Source organism: Rana temporaria, chromosome 1 (assembly GCF_905171775.1).
Source record: "Rana temporaria chromosome 1, aRanTem1.1, whole genome shotgun sequence".
Taxonomy (NCBI): Eukaryota; Metazoa; Chordata; class Amphibia; order Anura; family Ranidae; genus Rana; species Rana temporaria.
The window spans coordinates 631,330,364-631,353,217 of NC_053489.1; the positions used below are offsets into that span (position 1 = coordinate 631,330,364).

The window sequence follows — 22,854 nt, forward strand, 5'->3', positions numbered from 1 at the left end:
AATAAAATTAAGTTTGACGCATGCTCGGAAGCATTGGATTGTTTCCAAAAATGCGTCGGAATTGCTACAGACGAACGGAATTTCTGATAGGAATTTTTTTCTGTCTGAAAATTTGAGAAGCTACTCGCAATCTTTTGTTGGCGGAAATTCCGACAGCAAAAGTCCGATGGAGCATACACATGGTCGGAATTTCCGACCAAAAGCTCACATCGGACTTTTCTTGTCGGAATTTCCGATTGTGTGTACGGGGCATATGACACAAAGAGGCTGAATTAAGAATTTTAAAACTGGAGCATAAGCAAGTGTGCTACTTACAGAACTGGGGAGGATTTCTCCATTAAATTACCCCCGATTAGTTACTACAGGCTTTTGCCCCAGTCTTTGAAAATCTGAGCATTTCAATCGTTTTATATAGGCAAACATTCCAGATAACTGCCATTACAAAAATAAAAAAATGTAGACATTTATACAAAAAAGAAAATTACATTTCCCATTGGCAGAACAGACATTTCCCAAAGAGTGTAACAAAAGAGGTACTTTAAATGAACCCGAGCGAACCTATAATGTTCCTAAGAGGCTGTAATCTGTCATTCATCTGTCAAATGTCAGACCTACAGTGGACCATAGAAGTTGTGCCATTTTATAGTTGATGAATTGGTACCGGATAGGGCCTAATCCCTCCTTGAAGAGGCCAAGAAGCTCCAGAGGGCCACAAGGGTCAATCTGAAAACCAACATAAGCATTGAAGGCACTGTTTACCAATGGACACCAACACAGGCACCGGTTATTAAGGTGGTTATCGCTCAATCCTCTGCTTCACGTCGATTCATTTGCCTTCCTTTATGACGGTTTCTTACCAAAACGTATACCATATGTGGTGCTTAAGGCACAAATCCATCATAAAACAAAACACAAAAAAACAAAGAAACAAAAAGTGAGTTTCCTTTAGTCTTAACCTACCTCTATCCATCCACCTTTCAACATAACTCTAAATTTGAGCTCTGTATTAACTGGGGGAAAAAAAGAAACGTGCCAAAAGAACACACTGGATGCCATTGTTGATTTCCCCTGATAAGAACACATTTTGCCTAGCTGTCAGATTTATCCAATAGTTTAATATTTTCTCACTGGATCATAGCAGGTATGCGGATCAGAAATTTTGACTTTACTTCTACCTGCTTGTTCTTGGTTAGTGATCCAGCAAACATTTAAACCAAGTAGCCAAATGATAAGCATTTTAGAAAAGCCAGCAATGGCAACCAACATATCCACTTTGACTTCACCTTAAACCCTAAACCTCAAGCTCAGCCGTAATCTGAAAACCGTGATGAGATTATATTATCATACTGATAATTCTCTCTCTAAAAATGAAAAATACACCAAAACACATCTTTGTCGTAATATATCAACACTAACGGCTTCAATGTCGACATATAATGCACCAAATTATTGGCGCAAGAAGCCCACCCCAAAGGCAGCTGAGCTGCCCTACAATATCAGATCAGAAAGGTGAAGTCATACTTTAAGCTGAGATCTCACTTTGGTTTCAGAGCTTGAACAATACAGCAACATTAGTTCTATATATTTTCACACGGCAGAGAGAAAAGGGGAAAAGAAAAAATCAAAGGCAAACTTAATAGCGGTGTGAACGTCACGTCTCCAGTCCTGCTCTATCTTAACATGCCTAGAGGATGGAGTGAGTTTAGCCATGCAATTTAAGCAGCTGATAGCTTTAAGCTCAAAGACCGGCCACTTGCTGCCCAGGCGTCCCTCAAGTATGGTGCTGAATTCTATCACACTGCCCTGCCGCAAGCTGAACAGTACCATTTTGAACTCATTGCTAGCTTTTAAAACGATATCTTTGGTGACATCGTCTTCTTCAAGCGTCCTATTGCCATTTTTACCATTGATAGGCATACCAACTGATATCTCAAATTTATATCGGTCAAACTTCTTCATATGGCAGGCATGTTTTGAGAGGAACTTTAGCCGACACAGTTCTTCCTCCTCTATTGTGACATTCTGTGGATCACACGGAGGATATGCCTCTCCATAAAGGCATCTCATCCAATCTCCAATTAAAAGGGGGAGCATGTTAACAGCAGACTCAGCACTGTTGTCGATATCCGTGACACGAACGTACTTGAATCTTCCAGCCCATGTCACTCTGTGGCCTTCCAGGTGGCTGCACAAGAGCTGGGTCCTCGCCATGTTGGTCTCCTTCCATGCCCTTGGGCCACACAAAAAGCTATATTGCTGCCAGGTCAGAGTGGAATTGTAAACTTTCATTCCCTCAGAGCGGTAAACGTAAATCCAACAAAACATTACAATGGCAGTAATCCATACTAATATCAGCTTCACAATGGAGCTTTTAGTAAGAGACTTCACCATGTCCACCAGAGAATAGTTGGTTTTCGACCACCAGCGAAGACACAGTGGAACAGTCAACAAGACCAGAGTTACCACGATCTTGGTCAGTTCCAGAGCCACAAACCATTTGATAAAATGAACAGCACACATGACAGCGATGCCCACTATGAGCATGGGAAGGGCAAACAGGAACAGGAAATAGCCAATGGATGCACGGATAAGGCCAATGGTAGTAGATTCCCGAAGAATGACAACAGAAAGTTCACACCACATAAAGCACACCAGATATGGTATCAGGTAGTAGTACACACCCTTGAAGTTTCGGAGTTGTGCCATCCTGAAGAAGAGGTAAAATAAATAGATGAAGAGTATGCATGGGAGGCTTATGTGGAATATAATAAAATGTCCAATAGGTACAGTAAAGAACGTTTTACTAATCAGGTGAATGTAGGGCACAGATTCAGGCAACAAATTTACAAAGGTGAGAGCTCCTGCAACTATCTCAGTGAGTAGAGCACGGCGAGTGTAATGTTCTGCACTTGTGTTTAAACTCAGATAGCTGGTAATTGTGAAGAAGATCGAGATAACAGCCAACTCTGAACAGGGAATCCAGTGCCGATCCGAGACAGGAAATGAAAATATGACAAAAAAGACTGACATGACGAAGTATAAATATGGCTCTAAATGGTTCCAGCCAAAGTTCACTTCGGCTTGCTCAACATCCAGGTTTGGTTCAAAGCGAAGAAGCAGATCCGTTAGGGCTCGAAAGTTCTCCCAAGCTTTACTGTCCTGGAAGACCTTCAGGGTACAGATGACCATGGAGATAAAGGACAAGTAAAAGACAACAAGAGGAATAAAGAAGGCAAAAAAGTCTATGGTGAGGTTACTGATGATGAAGAAAAAGATGAGGGCATTGATGTGATGGGTTGGTATAATGGTGGACAGCCAGTGCATCCCAGCCTTTGATGCCATTTCTATAAGGTATTCTTTAAGTTCCATGATAGCATGGAGTGGATACTTCATGATCTACAGGAAACACAAAACAAAAAGTGAGAATGTTAACCATGTACTGCTGTCTGCCAGATCTACTAATTGTTTATTAAAATTACAAAGTTAGATTTGTTCTTACAATAATACAATAATTTAATTTAAAAACAAACAAACAAAAAAATATTAAAATTTTAAAATAAAACAATTTTAAAGTTGAATTTGTTCTTAATTTTGTTCTCTGCCTATCAAAGTTACCAAGAAACTAATCAATGTTGATTGGACAATTAAAACCAATATTTTAAAAATTTCCCCACTGTAGCACAGAAATCATAATTTAGAGCATATGGAACCAAGTATTAAAAGAGCTGTGTATTTTAAACGTACAGCTAGATTTATCTCATTTAGGAACAGTGATAACAGATGAAAAAGTTCTAAGCGTATCTATGGAATATGTTAAGCAGATTATTAAAGGGGTTTTAAAGGTTCGTGTTTTTTCAACCTTAAAAGCGGGAGTTCACCCGAAAATCTTTTGTTGTTTTTTTAACATTAGATTGAGGCTCATTTTGGGCAGCAGAATCGGGTGTTTTTTTAAAAAAACGAAGCAGTACTTACCGTTTTAGAGATAGATCTTCTCCGCCGCTTCTGGGTATGGACTTCGGGACAGGGCGTTCCTAGGTGATTGACAGGCTTCCGACGGTCGCATACATCGCGTCACGAGTAGCCGAAAGAAGCCGAACGTTGGTGCGGCTCTATACGGCGTCTGCGCACCGACATTCGGCTACTTTCGGAAAATCGTGACGCGCTGTATGCGACCGTCGAAAGCCTGTCAATCAAATAGGAACGCCCAGTCCCGCAGCCCATACCTGGAAGCGGCGGAGAACATCGCTCTCTAAAACGGTAAGTACTGCTTCGTTTTTAAAAAAAACACCCGATTCTGCTGCCCAAAATGAGCCTCAATCTAATGTTAAAAATTGAGTTTTTGGGTGAACCTCCACTTTAATGCATCCTATGCATAAAGGTGAAAAACACCTCGCTGTCACAGGGCCCGCAGCCCCCCCGTTTCACTTACCCGAGCCCGTTCACCTACTGTGCGCATCCCCCGGTGGCCTCTTCTCCACAGAGTCTGTCCATTGATTGGATAAATTGATAGCAGCGCAGCCATTGGCTCCCGCTGCCGTCAATCACATCCAAAGGGGCGTGTATGACAGGGAGCTCGCCTGCAAGCTAACCCATAGGGGGGTTAGCTTTAGCGGGGAAGAGCCGAGACAGTCGCCGTGGGACCCCAGAACAGGAGGACTCTGTGATATGTTTGTTATTTAAAATAAAAAATGAAACCCATACAACCCCTTTAAAAAGGAGAAGTATAGCCAAAGCTATTATGGCGGTACTTCCCCTGTGGATCACCGGAGTGCAGTTCGTTCTGGATTCATTTTCAGCAGACAGTGGGCTAAAGCCATTGTCGGCTAAAGTCAATGTCACAGAGCGGGTCCAGGCTCTGAAATGATCCCGACCCCAGATGCCTGGACTGGCAGCTGGCTCAGCCTCCGCATCTCAACAGACCAGCGCTCCAGTGACCCATAGTCAGCAGCTCTCTAAGGCCTGAAGACTGAGAGGTGAGCAATCAGCTGTGTTAAATCACTCTGCTCTTGGTCTGGGGCCGGAGGGTGACCGATGGTGAATTCACCTAGGGCAGTATATATATTTTTTTGTTCACTAATCTTATACTTTTATTTTAACAACTTGTTGACCAAAAAATAAAATTTCCTAGATCTGATTAGAACATATAATTAATAGAACACTTGTGTCCGACTTGCCTTTTGTTGCAGTGGCAGCTCCTCTGGGCTTTTCCCAGCAAACTCATCATCTTCATCGTCATGAAGGAACAAGTTGGATGGCACAATTCCCTTTGCATATTTCTTTGTAATCTCCACAAAATCATCTAAGGCAATGTAGCTTTTAGCTGTAAGACCACAGACAAAAAACAAACATCAAACTAGTAATGTCAAACAAAGCAAGCAAGAGAAAGCATATAGGTAAACTTTAAGTAATGTTAACAATTAAACTGATATTTGTCACACACAACCCAAACGTCCGGAGAACATGAAAAAATTTAGTGAGCAAAGAATATAAAAACATTACACAAATCTGGCATACATTCTAAGGGGGACTCCACACAATGAGAATGGGTTACCCCTACACTGTCACCAAAAATATATAGATCACGTCGCCTAAAAATAAAGACAAATCATCCAAAAATTGGCATTTGTAAATCCATCTTCAATCACCATGCCTGCTGCCATGGCGAAAAAGAAAAGACCCGGACGACCTGCTGCACACGACCAATTCTAATTCTATACAAAGCCAAATGACAGCTCCCCGAGCTGTCAGCAGATATACAAAGGTAGGGTAGGAAAAGTGGCGACATTATTGCCCATATATGGCCAAATGAGTTTTAGATTCAGTGCCCAGATTCACATACATCGGCGCATATTTATGCCGCCGTAGCGTATCTTCTTTACGCTACGCTGACGCAGCGCAGAGGGCACTGGATTCACAAAGCCAGTGCTGCCAAATCTGCGCTGGGTTTCCTAGGCGTAAGCTGGCGTATGTGGAAGTGGGCGTGAGCCATGCAAATGAGGCGTGACCCCATGCAAATGATGGGCTGAGTCTCAGACAGGTACGTATAATGAACGGCGCATGCACCGTCCCGTGGACGCATCCCAGTGCGCATGCTCAGAATCACGTCGGAACAACTGCCTAAGATACGACGGATCACTGCCTACGGCGTAAACGTAACCTACGCCCAGCCATATTCACGTCCAACATAAATGATGTAAAATACGACGGCTTGTGTTCCCTGGTCCATACCTTTGCATGGGTTGCGCCTCATATATGGGGAATAACTTTACGCCGGATGTACGACTTGCGCAAACCGCAAATATTATGCGCCGGGCGCAAGTACGTTCGTGAATCGGCGTATCTCCCTCATTTGCATATGTGCATAGAAAGTCAATGGAAGCGGCAAATGCACCCAGTGTAAATATGCGCCCACGATACGACGGCGTAGGCAAGTTACGTCGGTCGGATGAAGCCCATTTTTAGGCGTATCTTAGTTTGTGGGTCGGCGCATAGATACGACGGCGCACATTTGTACTTACGACGGCGTATCTTGAGATACATCGGCGTAAGTGCTTTGTGAATCCGGGCCATAGAGTTTTGTTTTGGTGGCATTTACTCACCTGCTGGCCAGCATACATAAAAAGTATAAACAGTAAAAATCCTGACGACTGGCTTTACCAGAATCATCTGCAGCCATGATTCCGGTATTGTTTTTTTTTTTTCAGCTGGTGATCTGCCTTTTTTGTAAAGTGACCTGCATTGTTCTACAGTCACTCGATCACTGTTGCAGCACTGCAAAGCCCTCCCTACCCAACCCCCCCCCCCCATCTTGCAGCCGCTGCACAGGTATCATGTGATGTAAAAATTGCAACAGCCACCATTTCATTCTCCAGAGCCCATAATTTCAGAAAATATATATAACGCTTACAGGTTCTATGTAAGAAATAAAATAAAAATTCTAACATGTACAGTAAAACCTTGGTTTGAGAGCGTTTTGCAAGACAAGAAAAATCTTTGACTTGATATACAAGTAGTGTCATGTCACAACTGAGTTTAAAAGAGAAGAGAGGCGCCTCCAAGCATAGCAATATGGTTACATTTAATGAAGGTACAACATTTAGAATGTCAAATGGTAGATGATTAAAACAGACACATCCAAGTATGCACACATCTGGGGTAAAGCTGTCCACATAGACCGTCCTCCACACCGTCATCACTCCACTGCAGGGTAGTCTTCCCGATCACGATTGCAGACAATCATTAATCATGTGAGTTACTAAATGTTGTACCTTCATTAAATGTAACCATATTGCTACACTTAGAGGCGCTTCTCTTCTCTTTTATAATCTGGAGCTCCTGCTGGATTTTGCTTCTAATCCCCTTGTGAAGGCTTCCATTTATGGATGGACATTTTATGGTTACACAACTTATCACATTGCTATAATCTTTTTATATGGACTATAAACTGAAGGATTTACAAATAAATGTTTGTAAAACGAATCATTTGAGTTTCCATTATTTCTTATGGAAAAATTTGTTTTCATATACAAGTGCTTTGGATTAAAAGTCTGTTTCTGGAACAAATTATGCTCGCAAACCAAGGTTTTACTGTATACAAAAAATGTCAAAATTCCCCCGGTTACTAACCATTGGCCCTTTAATCCCCCCCCCCTTGACAACTGCAGCCTTCAGCACAAGGCAGGAGGATATAATTAATAGATTTATTCATTAAATTCTGCTTCTCTCCTGATAAGGGATAAGGGGAGGGCTCATGAAGGTAAACAGTACTACACTGTTTACATTGCCGATCACTGTGATTGCAGCAATTGCATGAACATAAATCACTCCAGTGTGCTCTGTGCCTTCATTTAACGCAACTGTACATATCACTGTGCTCCATTTAACCACTTAAGCCCCGGACCAATATGCTGCTAAATGCCCAAAGGCGTTTTTACAATTCAGCACTGCGTAGCTTTAACAGACAATTGCACGGTCGTGCGACGTGGCTCCCTAACAAAATTGGTGTCCTTTTTTCCCCCACAAATAGAGCTTTCTTTTGGTGGTATTTGATCACCTCTGCGGTTTTTATTTTTTGCGCTATAAACAAAAATAGAGCGACAATTTTGAAAAAAAATCAATATTTTTTACTTTTTGCTATAATAAATATCCCCCAAAAACATATATAATTGTTTTTCTTTTCCTCAGTTTAGGCCGATACGTATTGTTCTACCTATTTTTGGTATTAAAAATTTTTTTGCAATAAGCGTTTATCGATTGGTTTGCGCAAAATTTATAGCGTTTACAAAATAGGGGATAGTTTTATTATTTATTTATTTTTTTACTACTAATGGCGGCGATCAGCGATTTTTTTCGTGACTGCGACATTATGGCGGACACTTCAGACAATTTTGACACATTTTTGGGACCATTGTCATTTTCACAGCAAAAAATGCATTTAAATTGCATACTTTATTGTGAAAATGACAGTTGCAGTTTGGGAGTTAACCACAGATGGCGCTGTAGGAGTTAGGGTTCACCTAGTGTGTGTTTACAACTGTAGGGGGGTGTGGCTGTAGGACTGACGTCATCGATCGAGTCTCCCTATAAAAGGGATCACTCGATCGATGCAGCCGCCACAGTGAAGCAGGGGGAAGCCGTGTTTACACACGGCTCTCCCCGCTCTTCATTCAGCTCCAGGGAGCAATTGCGACGGGGCGGCTATTAATGAATAGCCGCGCCGTCGTCCCGGATCGCTCCCCGCGGGAATCCGACCGCCGCATGTAGCGGGGGGGTCCCGATAGGACCCCCGACAAGGCGTGGACGTACCTGTACGCCCATATGCCTGTACGTGCCATTCTGTGGACGTACATATACTTGCGGCGGTCGGCAAGTGGTTAAAAGAAACAAACTCGCACATCAGGGTCATGAATGCATCCCGTATTAAATATTTATCTGTGAAATAACTATTTTATATACAGTGAAAAGTAAAATATGAATCCCAATCAAAATAATGGGATTAAAATGAAGCCAAACTCTTTAGTCTAGTTTGAATTAAAAACTTACATTCACAGCTGACCAAGCGCTCCAGGGCTCGGCGCTCCTTCTGGGCGGACTTCGGAATCGGGCCTGCCTGTGGCTCGCCATCTGTAACACAAGGTTATAAGAGTTTACTATCCATCGAAGGACATTTAGGAAACATGTGCATGCTAAAAACCAGGTCATTTTAACAGTTTAACCGCTTCAATACCGGGCACTTTCACCCTCTTCCTGCCCAGGCCAATTTCAGTGCCGTCACACTTTGAATGACAACTGCATGGTCGTGCAACACTGTACCCAAAATATTTTTTTTTGCATTATTTTCAAACAAATAGAGCTTTCTTTTGGTGGTATTTAACCACTTAAGACCCGGACCTTTAGGCAGCTAAAAGGACCCGGACAGTTTTTGCGATTCGGCACTGCGTCGCTTTAACTGACAATTGTGCGGTCGTGCGATGTGGCTCCCAAACAAAATTGGCGTCTTTTTTTTCCCCACAAATAGAGCTTTCTTTTGGTGGTATTTGATCACCTCTGTGGTTTTTATTTTTTGCGCTATAAACAAAAATAGAGCAACAATTTTGAAAAAAAAAAAATTATATTTTTAACTTTTTGCTATAATAAAGATCCCCCAAAAATATATAAAAAATATTTTTTTTTCCTCAGTTCAGGCCGATACGTATTCTACCTATTTTTGGTTAAAAAAAAAAAAAAAAAAAAATCGCAATAAGCATTTATCGGTTGGTTTGCGCAAAATTGATAGCGTTTACAAAATAGGGGATAGTTTTATTGCATTTTTATAAAAAAAAGTTTTGCTACTAATGGTGGCGAACGGCGATTTTTATCCGTGACTGCAACATTATGGCGGACAATTTGACACATTTTTGGGACCATTGTCATTTTCACAGCAAAAAATGCATTTAAAATGCATGGTTTACTGTGACAATGACAATTGCAGTTTGGGAGTTAACCACAAGGGGGCGCTGAAGGGGTTATGTATGACCTCATCTGTGTTTCTAACTGTAGGGGGGTGTGGCTATAGGTGTGACGTCATTAATTGTGGTTCCCTATATAAGGGAACACAGGATCAATGACAGCGCCACAGTGAAGAACGGGGAAGCCGTGTTTACACGCGGCTCTCCCCGTTCTTCAGCTCCGGTGACCGATCGCGGGACTCCAGCGGCGATCGGGTCTGCGGGTCCTGCGGTCAGAACTTCAGACCGGGTCACGGGCGCGCGCCGGCGACCCACGGCTGGGCACTTAAAGAGGACGTACCTGTACGTGCTTGTGCCCAGCCGTGACATTCTGCTGATGTATATGTGCAGGAGGCGGTCCTTAAGTGGTTAAACACCATTGGGTTTTTTTTTTCCCCTGTAAATAAGTAATATTCCTCCTTCAGATGGCACTTATGGGTGCTGATGAGAAGTAAGTAATATGCAGCAGTGATGGGCACTGATAGGCGGTACTGATGAGCAGGCACTGATGACCAAAACACTAACTGGCATTTCTGATGGGCACTGTTCGGGCTGCACAGATAATCAGAGCACTGACCATCTGTACAGGTCTCCCCTGTGAGGAAATGCAGCTGATCGGCTCTCCTCTCACCGTTTACATGTGATCAGCTGTGATTGGACACACCAATCACATGGGTAAAGAGCCGAGTCATCGGCCGTTTAGCAAAAAAAGGGATTTTTAATACAGCTTACCTGTAAAATCCTTTTCTTGGAGTACATCACGGGACACAGAGCAGCATATTCATTACTATGTGGGTTATATGGAGTACCTTCAGGTGTTGACACTGGCAATCTCAAACAGGAAATGCCCCTCCCTATATAACCCCCTCCCATAGGAGGAGTACCTCAGTTTTGTAGCAAGCAGTATGCCTCCCAAAATGGTCCCCAAAAAGAGGGGTGGGAGCTCTGTGTCCCGTGATGTACTCCAAGAAAAGGATTTTACAGGTAAGCTGTATTAAAAATCCCTTTTTCTTTATCGTACATCACGGGACACAGAGCGGCATTCATTACTATGTGGGATGTCCCAAAGCAATGCTCACAATGAGGGGAGGGAGAACATCTCCAAGACAAAAGGATTTAATTTAGAGAAATACTCAAATCATAATAAATCCAACTTAGTTGAGAAAAATAATCTTAAATTTTAAATTTAACTCAAAAAAGAGGAGCCCCCGGAATCCGAGGGTCTCAAACTGCAGCCTGCAGCACTGCCTGCCCAAAGGCTGTATCAGTATTCCTTCTTACGTCCAACTGGTAGAATTTTGTAAACGTGTGGACAGAAGACCAGGTTGCCGCCTTGCAAACTTGAGCCATAGAGATCTGGTGATGTGCTGCCCAGGAGGCGCCCATGGCCCTAGTAGAATGAGCCTTTAATGATACTGGAGGAGGCAACCCTTTCAAGCCGTAGGCCTGAGTGATTAATTGCTTAATCCACCTAGAAATGGTGGACTTTGCAGCTGCCTGCCCCTTCTTGGGCCCATCCGGTAATATGAACAGCACATCTGTTTTCCGGATCTTCTTTGTAGCTTTAAGATAGGCCTTCATGGCCCTGACGATATCCAAGGTATGCAGCAACCCTTCCTTTCTGGAAGTAGGTTTAGGGAAGAAGGATGGTAATACCAAATCCTGGTTCAAATGAAAACTGGATATAACCTTCGGTAGGAAGGAAGGATGAGGGCGGAGAACGACCCTGTCCTTGTGAAAAATAAGATATGGTTCCTTACAGGATAAGGCCGCCAGTTCCGATACTCTTCTTGCGGAAACTATGGCGACCAAAAATACTAACTTCCTTGTCAGTAAAACCAAAGGAATTTCAGCCAACGGCTCAAACGGTTGTTTCTGTAAACTTGACAGAACAAGGTTTAAATCCCACGGGCAAAGCGGGGATTTAACTGGAGGTTTAATACGTAAGACCCCTTGAAGGAAGGTCTTAACCAGCGAGTGGGTGGCCAGCGGCCGCTGAAACCACACTGACAGAGCAGAAATCTGTCCTTTGATTGTGCTTAATGCCAATCCTTTATCCACTCCTAGCTGGAGAAAACTTAAAACTCTATCAATGGTGAATTTGCGAGAAAGCCATCGCTTGGACTCACACCAGCCTACATAGGCCTTCCAGACCCTGTAATAAATCACCCTAGAGACCGGTTTCCTGGCTCTGATTAGGGTAGAGATTACTTTCTGAGACAGACCTCTACCCCTGAGAATCAGGGATTCAGCTTCCAGGCCGTCAAATTTAGATGCCGTAAGGCAGGGTGGAGGATCGGACCTTGCGATAGCAGGTCTGGCCGTAGAGGAAGAGTCCAAGGGTCTCCCACTACCATCCTTAAGATTAGTGAGTACCATGCCCTTCTGGGCCATGCTGGAGCTACCAGGATGACTGGTATGTGCTCCACCCGGATCCTGCGCAGCAGGCGGGGTAGTAACTGGAGCGGGGGAAACGCATAAAGAAGTTTGAACTGATGCCAAGGGCAAACCAGAGCATCGGTTCCGCAGGCCATCGGATCCCTTGAGCGGGACATGAACCTGTCTAGCTTCTTGTTGAGTCTCGATGCCATGATATCCACGTCCGGCACTCCCCATTTTTGGCAGAGTGCTTGAAAGGTTTGTGGATGCAGAGACCATTCCCCCGGCAATAGAGTCTGGCGGCTTAAGAAGTCCGCCTGAAAGTTGTCCACTCCGGGAATGAATATTGCCGATATGCAGGGCACATGAGCCTCTGCCCCTAGGAGAATCAAGCTCACTTCTCTCTGAGCGGCCTGACTCCTGGTTCCCCCTTGGTGATTTATGTATGCCACTGCCGTGGCATTGTCTGATTGAACTCTCACCGGGAACCCCTGCAATTTCGACGTCCAAGCCCTGAGGGCTAGTCGAACCGCTCTGAGCTCCAAGATGTTGATGGGTAAAAGCTTCTCTGGCCTTGCCCAAATACCTTGGCGAGTGGAACCATCCACAATCGCTCCCCAGCCCGTCAGGCTGGCGTCTGTGGTCACTATCTTCCAAGCCACTGGGTTGAAAGACTTTCCCTTCAGTAGATTCTGAGGGTCTAACCACCAACACAGACTTTGCCGGACTCTTGATGAGAGTGGCAACGGGATATCCAAGGCCTGTGGCCTTCTGCTCCATGCTGACAGGATGGCTGCCTGCAGGATGCGAGTGTGGCTCTGGGCGTATGGCACCGCCTCGAATGTAGCCCCCATCTTGCCTAGTAGTCTCATACATAGGCGAATAGTCGGTTCCTTCTTGCTTAGAACCAGTAGGATTAATTCCTTGATGGCTTTGACCTTCCTCAGAGGTAGGAACACCCTTTGTTGTTCTGTGTCTAATCTCATGCCGAGATATTCCAACTGCCTTGTGGGCTGGAATGCTGACTTTTCTCGATTTAGGACCCAGCCGAACCTCTCGAGGTATTGGACCGTGAGGGCCACTGCTCGCTCCAAGCCGGGAGACGAGTGGTCTATGACTAGGAGGTCGTCCAGGTATGCTAGGATCGTGACCCCTTGGATCCTTAGCTTGGCTAGGATTGGAGCTAGAACCTTCGTGAACACCCGGGGGGCCGTAGCCTCCATTAGGTTGGAGTAGAAACCCAGCCCCTGTTCCAGGACTGGTACTTCTACTATTACTCCCTGGGAAAGTAGATGATCTAGAGCCGATCTTAACGCGGCTCCTTTCTCCAGATCGTTTGGAATCCTCGACTCCTGGAAATGAGGAGGAGGAAACCTTAGGAACTCTAGCTTTTAGCCTGTGGCCACGGAAGACCGTACCCACTCGTCGGGAATGCTGGCTTCCCAAATCTCCGAAAAGAGTCGCAGCCTTCCCCCCACCTTCGTGGGTGGGGGCGCCCCTTCATGAGGTAGACTTGGGGGCTGGTTTTGCTGGCTTGCGAAACCACTGCCTCTTGCCTCTAACAGCCTGTCCTTCTGATCTGCTGTTGAAGCCGAAGTTTGCTCTTGCAGGAGGCCGTCGATACTGCTTGGCATTAGAGGGCCCCTGCCCAGGGGAGGACTGTCGTTTAAACGCAGGCCCCTGAACCTTCTTCTTAGTTGGCAAGAGTGTACTCTTGCCGCTTGAAATGGTCTGAATGTATTTATCTAGGTCCTCTCCGAAGAGCCGTCCTCCATGGAAGGGGAACCCTACCAGGAGCTTCTTGCATGGGGGCTCAGCCTCCCAGCTTTTCAACCATAAGAGTCTTCTCATATGGATAAGGGATAACGATAAACGTGACGCTTGCTGGATGGAATCCTTGATTGCGTCTACCGTAAAACATATGGCCTTAGGGACATCCGAAAACTCTTCTGCCTGCTCGGCAGGAATAAGTTCAAGCATTTGCTTAAATTGATCTGATAAAGCTTGAGCGACTCCAATCGCAGCCACGGCTGGCTGTACTACTGCCCCTGCAGAAGTGAAGGAGTTCTTAAGTAGTGCTTCCAAGCGCTTATCAACTGGATCTTTGAAAACCTGTACGTTCTCTACAGGGCATGTTAACGATTTGTTAACACATGAGATGGCTGCGTCTACTGCAGGAGAAGCCCATCTCTTGGAAAACTTTTCTTCCATAGGATATAAGACAGAAAATTTCTTAGGTGGTAAGAACACCTTGTCTGGTTTGTTCCACTCTTGGAACAAGACTCCCTCCAATAGAGGATGGATCGGAAACACAGCACCGCTTTGAGGCGCCCTCAGTGAGCCCAAAGCTGAAATCGTCGATACCTGGAGATCTGGTACAGGCAGGTTGAATGCCTTATGGACCAAGTCCGTCAAGCCTTGAATCCACCAGCTCTCCCTCAGGGAGACTGCCCCAGACTCCTCTGTATCCGGATCTTCGATCCCTGAACCTACTTGGTCTTTGTCCAAGAGGTCGTCCAATTCCCCAGAGGAAAGGACCTCCTCTTCCGAGGGTCCGCGCACGGGTGACGGAGATCTATTCCGCTTACTACCCCGCATAGCTGCGGCTATCATTTCTCCCATGCTTCTCCGCATCTCATTTAAAGAGGTGAGCAACACCTCCTCCGTGACCATCTTAGGGTTGGGTTGACTCGCGTCAGCTCCAGCCCCAGATCCCGATGGCCCAAAGGCTCCCTGTGGGGAAAGCAGCGGCATAGCTCTGTCCGAGACCTCAGACTCTGTGGGGGAATCCCCACCTTTTGTACCCTCTGGCTTGTTCTTTGATGCCATGGTACAATACCGAGGCACACCTGCTACTTATTGGTACCTGGGACTTATAAATAGTTAAATGCCTAAACACCTGTTTGGGGAATAAAAAATGTTTCCTCTACCCCAGATGACAATTTTTTTTTTTTTTTTTTTTTCAATCTAGGCAAGAAAAAACATTCTATCTCCCTGAGTAGTATTGCCAAAGAAAAGACTATGAGATGGAAAAGAAAAAACAGCCTATTCCTAGGCTAAACCACAATCTTCTGAAGACTGTAGTATTCTTTCTGGCCACTGTGTGTCCTCAGCGCCCCGTGCTTCACTCCAGTCCTTCCTCCCTCAAGCCAAAGTATTGAATGAGCTGTGGCACTAAGGAAGGGCCGCCCCTTCCTTAAACCACTGACCCGCCCTTCCCCCCCAGCTAAAACGGCGCCAAATGCGCCTATAACACGTGCACGCGCACCGCGCGCGCGCGCCCGCCGACGGGGGGGGGGGGTTGGGAGGAAGGGCCTCTCTGTTCCTGCAGCCGCAGGCCTGGAACACACGAGGAGGTCAGCGTTTTTTGCCTGCCTTGCAGGCATGAGGAAGAGGACTGGATAGAGCATCGCCTGGAGGCTTGCAGGTAAGCATAGCTCTCTGAACACACATACATTTGTACACAAAAGGCCCCACTCACAGCTTTTCCAACACTACCAGGGAGGTCACTTTTTATGGGGAATGATAACATATAGAGCCATCCTATCTTCATGATATGTGACTGGTTTGCCAGATGCAATGCATAACCTTAGGCATGTCCCCTGTGACCTCCCAGAAAAAACTTGCTAAGAGCCAAGTTCCGCAAGTTTTTCCCCTTACTTACCTGCTCCATGCCGCAGGACTTTGCCAAGCAAGAGGCCCAATCTTCCCCCATCTCCGTGGGGATGTCTAGACCTTCAGGCCCTGGTAACCTTCTTCTTCCATGAAGGATCCACTGTCCTGGACCCATACAGCACCCTGGCAAACAGAAAACATTAGGCGCCCAAAGGTTTTCTAAGTTCTGGGCCCAGGGTCCAGCTCTCTTAAAAAGAAAGCATTATGGGCTATACCCCAAGGGTTTGGGGTCCGGTTACTGACCACTTTAGCGCTCAGGCTTTTTTGGACAGAACCGGTAGCTCACCTAATCCCAAGGATGCGGAGGCAAGCTAAACCATGACTAACACCTAAGACACTGGCGTAAAAACTGAGGTACTCCTCCTATGGGAGGGGGTTATATAGGGAGGGGCATTTCCTGTTTGAGATTGCCAGTGTCAACACCTGAAGGTACTCCATATAACCCACATAGTAATGAATATGCTGCTCTGTGTCCCGTGATGTACGATAAAGAAATTGGGGTTTCCCTGCATCCCTGGGATAATTGACTTCATCCCCGAACAACAGGGAATACCACCCACCGTCCTTTGTCTAGATGGAGGAGGGAGGAGGTTAAAGGATACGTGTATCTTTAAAAAAAAAATAGTGCATTCCCTATTTATTTTTCTTACAAGCCTGTAAAACATTGCACCAGCAATCAGCAGAATCCGGGGTGCAAAGTTAGGCTCCTGCAGACTGAATGTAGCGGTCTGCCCCTTACTTCCGATAAGGACAGGATGGTTCTTTAGTCCAGGAAGGTTCAATTAACTATGAGGATGCTCACCTGCACCCTCATAGTTCATTGAGAGCTACAAGCCATCAGCCACAAAGGCTGTCTGTACTTGTAGTCTATTAGCTGGATTCAGAGACGCATTTCAGAGACGTATTTACGCTACGCCGCAAGTCAGAGAGGCAAGTGCTGTATTCACAAAGTACTTGCCTCCTAAGTTACGGCGGCGTAGCGTAAATGGGCCAGCCTAAGCGCGCCTAATTCAAATGAGGAACAGGGGGGCGTGTTTTATGTAAATGATTTGTGACCTGACGTGATTGACGTTTTAAACGAAAGGCGCATGCACCGTCCGTGTACATTTCCCAGTGTGCATTTTGCCAAAGTACGCCGCAAGGACGTATTGGTTTCGACGTGACCGTAAATTACGTCCAGCCCTATTCATGGACGACTTACGCAAACAACGTAAAATTTTCAAATTTCGACGCGGGAACGACGGCCATACTTAACATTGACTAGGCCAGCTATTTGATGGAATAACTTTACGCCGGAAAACGCCTTACGTAAACGGCGTATCTTTACTGCGACGGGCGCACGTACGTTCGTGAATCGGCGTATCTAGGCATTTACATATTCTACGCCAAACTCAACGGAAGCGCCACCTAGCGGCCAGCCTAAATATTGCACCCTAAGATACGACGGCGCAGGCTGTCTTATCTTAGCTAGGTTTAAGTGTATCTCAGTTTGAGAATACACTTAAACTTACGACGGCGCAGATTCAGAGTTACGTCGGCGTATCTACTGATACGCTGGCGTAACTCTCTCTGAATCTGGCCATAAATTTTTGTTGTGCCTTATATCAAGGTTGGAGTGTTTTAGCGGCAGGACATCTGTCAAAGATATATCTATTCACATATATTTGCACCTAGCGCAATTTTTTTTTCCCTTTTTAACTATCCACAGTACTTGTAGTCTATTCGTTCACACAACAATGTGAATGACATGGCTGTGGGAGCACAGCCCCGCGCGGCCACGGTCTTTTCAAATTTTGACAGCAGGTGCAGGGAGAAGATTCCCTGGTCTGTTGTCATCGGAGGGCAGGCCTGGGGGGGGGGGGGGGTGGCGTTTTTGGGGTGGAGTGTGGGAGGAATACTGCAGTATCCGGAAAATGTTATCTATTCAACCCTAAAAATGGGTGGAACATGCAACATGTTCCCAAACGGTGAACTTATCCTTTAGTTGATTTTGCTAAATTATTTCATAAAACATGCATACTTGCACTTTATAATAAAAACTCATATCAAAAAGGAAAAGTTCCAGTATGGGTGGAGTTGCATCTTCACAAAACCATGACATGATATTAAACGTTCCATGTAGCAGACAATGAGGCCGTGTTGTAATCACTTGTGGTATTGGCTCGAATACTTGCCATGTCACGATTGCCCTCATTTCTCAATTGCAACAGCAACACTGCAAAATGTTACAAGCATTCGTACTAAAATAATCTTGTCTATTCAAAACTAGCCGTTTATAACCAGTTCATGTCCACAGCCTGAAGAGGATTGCAGCCCTGCATGATGCCTCATGTCCATTTTAAAGTAGAACTAAAGATCTGCCGTTATATACTGTGAGCAGGCAGATTTTGTTTTTTTGCACATGAGACATGACATGTAATAAACATGCCCATCTGCCCGTTTGCAGCACCCCCCCCCCCCCCACCGACATGGAAACTGAGCAGGACCATTGGGGGGGGGGGGGGGGGGGAGTAAAGTATAAAAGGTCCCTTTAGTTCTGCTTTAACCACTTCTAAACCGCCGTACGTCTTTATACGGCCTAACTTTAAAGATTGATATCTCGGTAACGGCAGCAGCTGCTGCCACAACCGAGGTATCAATCTTTAGTGTCAGCGGTTCTGTTAACGATAACGGCGGTCTCCGCGGCGGATTCGCCGCGAGATCGCCGTTATCGGCGGCGGGAGAGGGGGCCCCCCCTCCCGCCGCTTACAGTAGCCGTCGGTAGCGGCGGAGGAGATCGGGACCGTTCGGGAGCTGAGCGGGGACGAGACTGAAGGAAAAATCTCCTTCGCCCGTCCCCATAGCTCTGCTGGGCGGAAGTGACGTCAAAACGTCAGTCCCACCCAGCCTCTTAAAGAAAAAATTTGAAAAAATGACATTTTAAATTTTTTTATTTTTTTTTGCATTTTAGTCTAAATATGAGATGTGAGGTCTTTTTGACCCCAGATCTCATATTTAAGAGGACCTGTCATGCTTTTTTCTATTACAAGGGATGTTTACATTCCTTGTAATAGGAATAAAAGTGATCATTTTTTTTTTTCCAGTGTAAAAAATAATAAAATAAATAAGAAAAATGTTTTTTTTTTTTTTTTTTAAATCGCCCCGTCCCGACGAGCTCATGCGCAGAAGCGAACGCATACGCGAGTAGCGCCCGCATATGAAAACTGTGTTCAAACGACACAAGTGAGGTATCGCCGCGATCGTTAGAGCGAGAGCAATAATTATAGCCCTAGACCTACTCTGTAACTCAAAAAATGCAACCTATAGAATTTTTTAAACGTCACCTATCGAGATTTTTAAGGGTAAAAGTTTGACGCCATGCCACGAGCGGGCGCAATTTGTAAGCGTGACATGTTGGGTACCATTTCTTTGGCTTTTTCCCCTCTGTTTTCACCTGGTGATCTGGCCTGTGTGTGTGTAATAATAAACTCCCCCTCTCTCCCCCCCTCTCTCCATTTACAATTGGCATCTTTTTAAAAGTAATTACCTTTTGCAGGATCTTTTTGTATTTCTAGATTTATAATCTTTGTAAATGTAGCTAAACTTACTAGTTCCTGGAGGGGGAGGAGAGTTTTCCATAGCTAAGGGGTGGCTACTTCCTCTGACACTGCTGTTGCTATGGAAACCTGACCAACAACCTATTGTGCTGCTCTGAGCATGTGTGAGATCTGGAGGTGCATTCTGGGTAACCAGCCTGCATGGAATACAGGAAGAGATAGTTTGGCTTCAGATGCCCACAAGTGAGACGGCTGTGGCCCACTGGGACTTACAAAAGTAAGAAATCAATGGTGCAAAAATACAAAACAGACCTTAGTTTACAGCAGTGTTTCTCAACTCCAGTCCTCAAGGCGCCCCAACAGGTCATGTTTTCAGGATTTCCCTCAGATGAAATGGCTGTGTTAATTACTAAGGCAGTGAAACTGATCAAATCACCTGTGCAAAATGATGGAAATCCTGAAAACATGACCTGTTGGGGCGCCTCGAGGACTGGAGTTGAGAAACCCTGGTTTACAGCATACCTTTACTAGATTACATAAAGCATGAGGATTATAGGGGTATTTTTTTATCTAAAGTAAAATTTCGGCCGGAACACCACTTTAAGGTCTTTCACCTTAATGCATTCTATGCAGTAAGGTAAGAATCCTTCTGTGCTGCAGCTTCCCACAGACCCCCCCCCCCCCCCTTTTTTGTTACCTGAGCACGATCCGATCCAGTGATGTGCAGTGGCTCCCACCACTCTTATTCCTCATTGGGCGAATGCTGTTACACAGGAGTGGGGGGACCGAGTCCTGCTGTATGTGTCAATGGACTCAAAAGCGGGACTCGGGGGAGAGAGTGCACATATGTTCCCCCATGGAAAGAGACTTTCCATGGGGGAACCCAATGAAGAGGAGGGGACTGGAGTGCTGGCGGGGGACCCCAGAAGAAGGCTTGGGGCTGATCTGTGCAAAACCCTTGCACAGAGCAGATAAGTGTAACGTGTTTGTTTAAAAAAAGTAAACGTGCATACTAGCACATTATGACATTGCCTTGCAGGGGAAGGTGTGGTGTTTGTTTTTTTACACTGCAGTTTACTACAACTTTAACCACTTCTCTACTTTGGGTGTTTTTCAGATTTGGTGTTTACGAGACTAAAACATTTTTTTTTGCTAGAAAATTACTTAAAACCCACAAACAGAAACAAGATACAAACATGCTTGAGCAAACAGATCTATACTAGATAGTAAAAACAAACAAACAAAAAAAAAAAAAAAACCACACACAACACATTTCTGCCTTTTCACCAACCTTCAGAATTGACGTGGCCTACGTTCTCCAGGAGCTCAGACACAGAGAGCTGCTTTTTCTTCTTCGGGTTTAGTTTCCAATACATGACCAGGGCCGCCTTTCTCACAGCTCTCTCCAAATCAGTTTCCGAGGAAAGCTTCTTTACTTCGCTCTCATTCTCATTTGTGATTCCTGGATGAGGACAGTACAGGGAATAGATCTGTAATATTAGAACATCTGCACAGGAGAGCCAACATCACCTGTACAAGTAAACTCATACCTTTTTTTTCTTCACATAGTTCAGGCAATTCTATCACCATTCGACTTCCGGAAGGTTTATTACCAATTTTTGCGATACGGCACTGCGTTACTTTAACTGACAAATGCGCAGTCGTGCAATGCTGTACCCAAATAAAATGTATGCTATTTTTTTCTCCACAAATACAAATTTCTTTCGGTGGTATTTGATCACCACTGTGTTTATTTTTTTTGCACTATAAAAAAAAAAAAAAAAAAATGTTACTAAAATATGCAATGGATTTTCTTTCCCTTCTATGAAGGGAAAGAAAATCCATGACATCTCTGCTGGCAGGACAGAGCTCTGTCTTGTTTACACAGACACAGCTCCGTCCAGCCTCTCTTCCCAATGATCGGAGTGTATCCATTTGCTAGCATCCACTAATCAGCTTAGAGATTATAAAATTATAGGCTTACCTGTAGGTAAAAGTACAAAAAAAAAAAAAAAAAAAAAGAAGACTATACAACCACTTTAAACACAATTTAAAGTAGAACTAAAACAAAAACTGAATAAAAAAAAAAAGTTTTGCCTTTAGTCATACTTTAAAGCGGTTGTATAGGGAATTTTTTCTTACTTTTACCTACAGGTAAGCCTATAATAAGGCTTACCTGTAGGTTAAAAAATTATAATAAAAAAAAAATTATATATATATATATATATATATATATATATATATATATATATATATATATATATATATATATATATATATATATATATATATATAATCTATATATATATCTATATATACACACACACACACACACACACACACACGTCCTGAGCCCCTAGCCAAGCCTTAAGAGTTACTCGCCACCAGTTGCCCCAACCAACATCTCCCCTGCCCCACCCCTAAGTCCGCCCTTAAACACAACCTTTTAAATTATCTCATGAAATTACACTGTTAAAGTGGAGGTTCACCCTTTAAAACATTTTTTGACATCACACAAAGTCGCGCCATCCTACCGACACAATGCCGGTGGTTTTTTTTTTTTTTTCAGCACATACCTCTTAATCCCAATTTTCACCTCACGGCGATCCCGCGGGAGTGGGCGTTCCCAAACACTGCCTGTGATTGACAGGCTTCCGAACGGCGCATACTGCGCGTCACAGGTTGCCGACAGAACCCGAACGTCGGTGCGCAGGCGCCGTATAGAGCCGCACCGACGTTCGGGTTTTTCCGGCAACCTGTGATGCGCAGTATGCGCCGTTCGGAAGCCTGTCAATCACAGGCAGTGCTTGGGAACGCCCACTCCCGCGGGATCGCCGTGAGGTGAAAATCGGGATTAAGAGTCATGTGCTGACAAAAAAAAAAACACCGGCATTGTGTCGGTAGGATGGCGCGACTTTGTGTGATGTCAAAAAATGTTTTAAAGGGTGAACCTCCGCTTTAAATATTTTAAACAGAATTACGTTCCAAAAATAAATATTAACAAAAGTAACATAAAGCATATCAGTACCCATCAATGCAGCCTTACTGCGCCCCATCGCTTGCAGCATTACTGCACCCCATCGCTTGCAGCATTACTGCACCCCATAGCTTCAGACTCACCACAAACACTGCCCTGGCACCGCTTTGAGCCGAGGCTGCAGCGCTCTCCTTCTCTTGTATCTCACACACAGCGTGCATCTTCCGCTGTGTGCCATGGAGCTGGGTTTGTGTTTGGCGGCACATTGTGATAAGGTCCCGCCCCCCTAGACCGGCTAATG

At 44.8% G+C, this 22,854-nt stretch overlaps 1 protein-coding gene across 2 annotated transcripts in view; it reads right to left on the reverse strand.

Moving 5' to 3' along the window:
* Positions 1-392: 392 nt before the first annotated feature.
* The window catches only part of WFS1 (wolframin ER transmembrane glycoprotein), a 78,552-nt gene continuing 56,090 nt past the window's right edge, over positions 393-22,854 (reverse strand). For both annotated transcript variants that reach the window (XM_040335398.1, XM_040335399.1), the window contains exons 5-8: positions 20,868-21,038; positions 9,043-9,123; positions 5,175-5,320; positions 393-3,396 (exon numbers count right to left, since the gene is read on the reverse strand). In XM_040335398.1, coding sequence (XP_040191332.1) covers positions 1,588-3,396; positions 5,175-5,320; positions 9,043-9,123; positions 20,868-21,038 — 2,207 coding nt within the window. In that variant the 3' untranslated portion in view covers positions 393-1,587. The remainder of the gene's footprint in view (positions 3,397-5,174; positions 5,321-9,042; positions 9,124-20,867; positions 21,039-22,854) is intronic.